This window comes from Rattus norvegicus, chromosome 2 (genome assembly GCF_036323735.1).
Source record: "Rattus norvegicus strain BN/NHsdMcwi chromosome 2, GRCr8, whole genome shotgun sequence".
Taxonomy (NCBI): domain Eukaryota; kingdom Metazoa; phylum Chordata; class Mammalia; order Rodentia; family Muridae; genus Rattus; species Rattus norvegicus.
This window is the reverse complement of record NC_086020.1, coordinates 207,293,387-207,296,577: the sequence shown is the minus strand read 5'-3', so window position 1 is coordinate 207,296,577 and position 3,191 is coordinate 207,293,387. Positions and strand designations below refer to the sequence as shown.

The window sequence follows — 3,191 nt, the reverse complement described above, 5'->3', positions numbered from 1 at the left end:
TCACGGGGGCGGGGCAGGCGACTCAGCGGATCGCACGATGTGACGCGCCGCCGGAGGCAGGCCGGGCCCTCAAGATGGCGGCGTGCGCCCTGAGCGGCTCGGCCCGGCAGTAGTGGCGGGACCGCACTCGCCGCTGGGGCCGCCCGCCCCCTGAGTGGCTGCTGCAGCGCCGGGAGTCGAGGATGGTAAAATGACCCAGGGGAAGAAAAAGAAACGGGCCGCGAACCGCAGTATCATGCTGGCCAAAAAGATCATCATTAAGGACGGAGGCACGGTGAGTGCTGGTTGAGCGCCGCAGGGCGGCCCCGGCGCGGGCCCAGCTCGCTCTTACCCCCGCTTCCGCCTTCGCCGGGCCGGGAGCGCCCTGCCCTCCCGCGCTGTCGGCGGTACCGCCGTCTCGGCCTGCGGTCTCCGCGGCCTGGCTCCTTTGGAGGCCGCTCGCACCTGCGACCCGGCGCTGCGTCTCCGGAGCCTGCGGCCTCGGCCCACGTGCTCCCGGCCTCGGGGAGGAGGCGTCGGTCCCTCGGCAGCCTCGCCAGGCCCAGCGCGGCGCGCGGGGAGGCTGGGCAGCCTTGCGCTCCGTATGCTGTGGCGGGTGGCCGCCGCTGCGGCCCGCTGGGCCAGGGTACGTGTGTTCCTTCGCGATCGCCAGGAGCCGGTGCAGCGGCTCTTAGCTCCTCCGCTACCTAGTCTAGGGATGGGCTCGCCTCCTCTCCCGGTGTCGGAAGCCTGACCTTATCTGGGGCCCCCATATCCTCTCCTTTAGAGAAATCATCACCTTGTACCTCAAAATAACAGTCTTTAGAATTGGTCTTGGCGTGAGGATCGGGGAAAAACTCTGGCAGGCGGGCTGAGGCTAAAAATGTGTGTTTTAGACTGTCGTTATTCGCAGAAAACTTTATGCTCTGTGCAGTAGGCTACCAGACGCCGATATAGGATTTGTCATTGGAAAAACAAACGTACACTTTGTGTTGTGCTGTGTGTTGTAGTGTTACACTCTGATCTTTGCTGAATCCTTTGGTATCACGTTCGGAAATAGAATGGAAAAGTAAGATGTGTCTCTGCCTTGAAGTTGCAGACATTGTTTCTTTCCATTTGTTTGTAGTTTAATGGAGCCTTGGTCAATGCTAGCAAAGCACTAAATATGTAAGTAGGCCACCACAGAGGATTTGCTGAAATTAGTTCGAAATAAATGACAACTTTCTTTTGACATTTGAGAACACGGCCTAGTCCAACTGCCAACATTTAGAAAGCTTTGGACATATGGAACGATTTCAGAATATGTTCAGTTAACTGTCAGATTTATTAGTTGTCATAGCTTTGACATTTATTGAAAAACGAGTTCAACGTTTTCCAGATCCTTTTTACTGTACCTGATCAAAGTATTACCTTGATAAATTCGCTTTAACTGTTTTGACCAAGTTCGTAGGAATTATATTGAGGGGAAAGAATATTGTCGTTGTCAGGTATAGAAAGATAAAATTTTACAAAGCATATTTTATAAAGCCATGTGATATTTAAGACCAATGACCAATGATTCTTGTCTTGCAAAAGACAAGAATCAAGCCAATTAAGAAGTAGACCTTTTGTATCGTAGTTTGGATTTTTGTTTGGTTTGCTCTGTAAAATATTTTTTTAATGAGATACTGAGGATCAAACTTAGAGCCTGTGTCAGCCTACAGATGATTCATTCCAGATTCTGACTTTGAGAAGAGATACTTGTTTTTGTTTTGTTTTTAAGATCTTAGGTAGCTCAGAATGACTTCAAACTTATGATCTCCCTACCTCTGGATTATAGGTGTGTGCCTGGCAAGGAGAGGCTTTGATTGTTTTAAGTATTTTTTTGCTATTTATAAAGATATAGCAAATTTGTGGCTTGCTTTAGTACACAAAGCTTTGGTACACAAAATACTACTTTTCACTAGTAAAAATGTCTTGGTGGCACACTAAATCAATGAATACTTCTCTTGAAGGCTGAGGTCTTAACAACACTGTCCTTTCCCACCTTACTATACTTCATTTTCCTTTTCATTATTTCTGAGCCAGGTGGTAATCCCAACACTCAGTAGGCAGAGTCAGGTGGATCTCTGAGTTCAAAACCAGTCTGGTCTACAGAGTGAATTCAGTTCAGCCAAGCTACATGGAGAAACCTTGTCTCAAAAAAACAGAACAAAGTGGGGCTGAAAAAATGGCTCAGCGGTTAAGAGCACTGACTGCTCTTCCAGAGGACCTGAGTTCAATTCCCAGCAACCACATGGTGGCTCACAACCATCTGTAATGGAATCCAATGTCCTCTTCTGGTGTGCCTGAAGACAGCTACAGTGTAGTCATATACATAAAATAAATAAATAGATCTTGAAAAAATAAAATATATATTGTAACAAAACCCCACAAAAACAAAGAAGTAAAATTTAAAAAAGAAGAACAAAGATTATTTATTTTAAAAAGTGTATAGACACAAACACACAGGAGTGTTTTTGCCTGAATGTATGTATTTGTTCAGTGTGATTGCCTGGTGCCTGAGGAGGTCAGAAGAGGGGATCACATCCTCGGGAACTTGAGTTACAAATGGTTATGAACTGCAGCGTGAGAGCTGAGAACCAAACACCAGGACTCTGTAGCAAGAGCAGAAGTGCTCAGTCACAATGCTAAACCACCTCTCCAGTGTCCGTTCTTAAGAGCCTTAGTATGTGGTTGGGTAGATGGATGGATAGCGTGTGTGTGTGTGTGTGTGTGTGTGTGTGTGTGTGTGTGTGTGTGTGTGTGTGCGCGCGCGCGCGCGCGTGCATGCGTGTGAGAGAGAGTATTTAGTTTTAAGATGACATTGCTTTCCTGCCTGTCTACATATAAATTACACTACTGTTGTGAACATGATGGTTTTTACATGTATGAATGTTGTCCTGCATATATGTCTCACCAGTGAGTGCGCAGACTTTGGAGGCGGGGGTGGGGGGGCATCAGATCCCATGGAACTGGAGTTAGGAGTCCCCAAAATCAAACCAAGGTCCTGTGGAAGAGCTGCTAGCAGGCAATCTTTACCACCGGACATTTTTCCAGGCCTCTTCCTCCTCTCCCTCCTTTGTTCAGGGAAGCAGGCTTTGGTTTCCTCTCGTGCGTTGTGTTGTGTTGTGGATTGCTGTAGAGCTACTGTACTGACATCACAGTTTCAGCCTTTAAAGGTGTTATGCTAT

General features: G+C 47.8%; 1 protein-coding gene across 4 annotated transcripts in view; it reads left to right on the top strand.

The window, feature by feature from the left end:
* The window catches only part of Mfsd14a (major facilitator superfamily domain containing 14A), a 41,800-nt gene that overhangs the window by 9,303 nt on the left and 29,306 nt on the right, over positions 1-3,191 (top strand). Inside the window, exon 1 of one of the 4 annotated variants that reach the window (NM_001329200.1) lies at positions 73-274. The exons of 1 other annotated variant lie outside the window; for it this stretch is intronic. In NM_001329200.1, the coding sequence (NP_001316129.1) occupies positions 191-274 (84 nt within the window). In that variant the 5' untranslated portion in view covers positions 73-190. Of the gene's footprint in view, positions 1-72; positions 275-492; positions 626-3,191 lie in introns of those variants that run through there. 2 more of the 4 variants (XM_063281104.1, XM_006233223.5) reach the window with 2 other exon arrangements.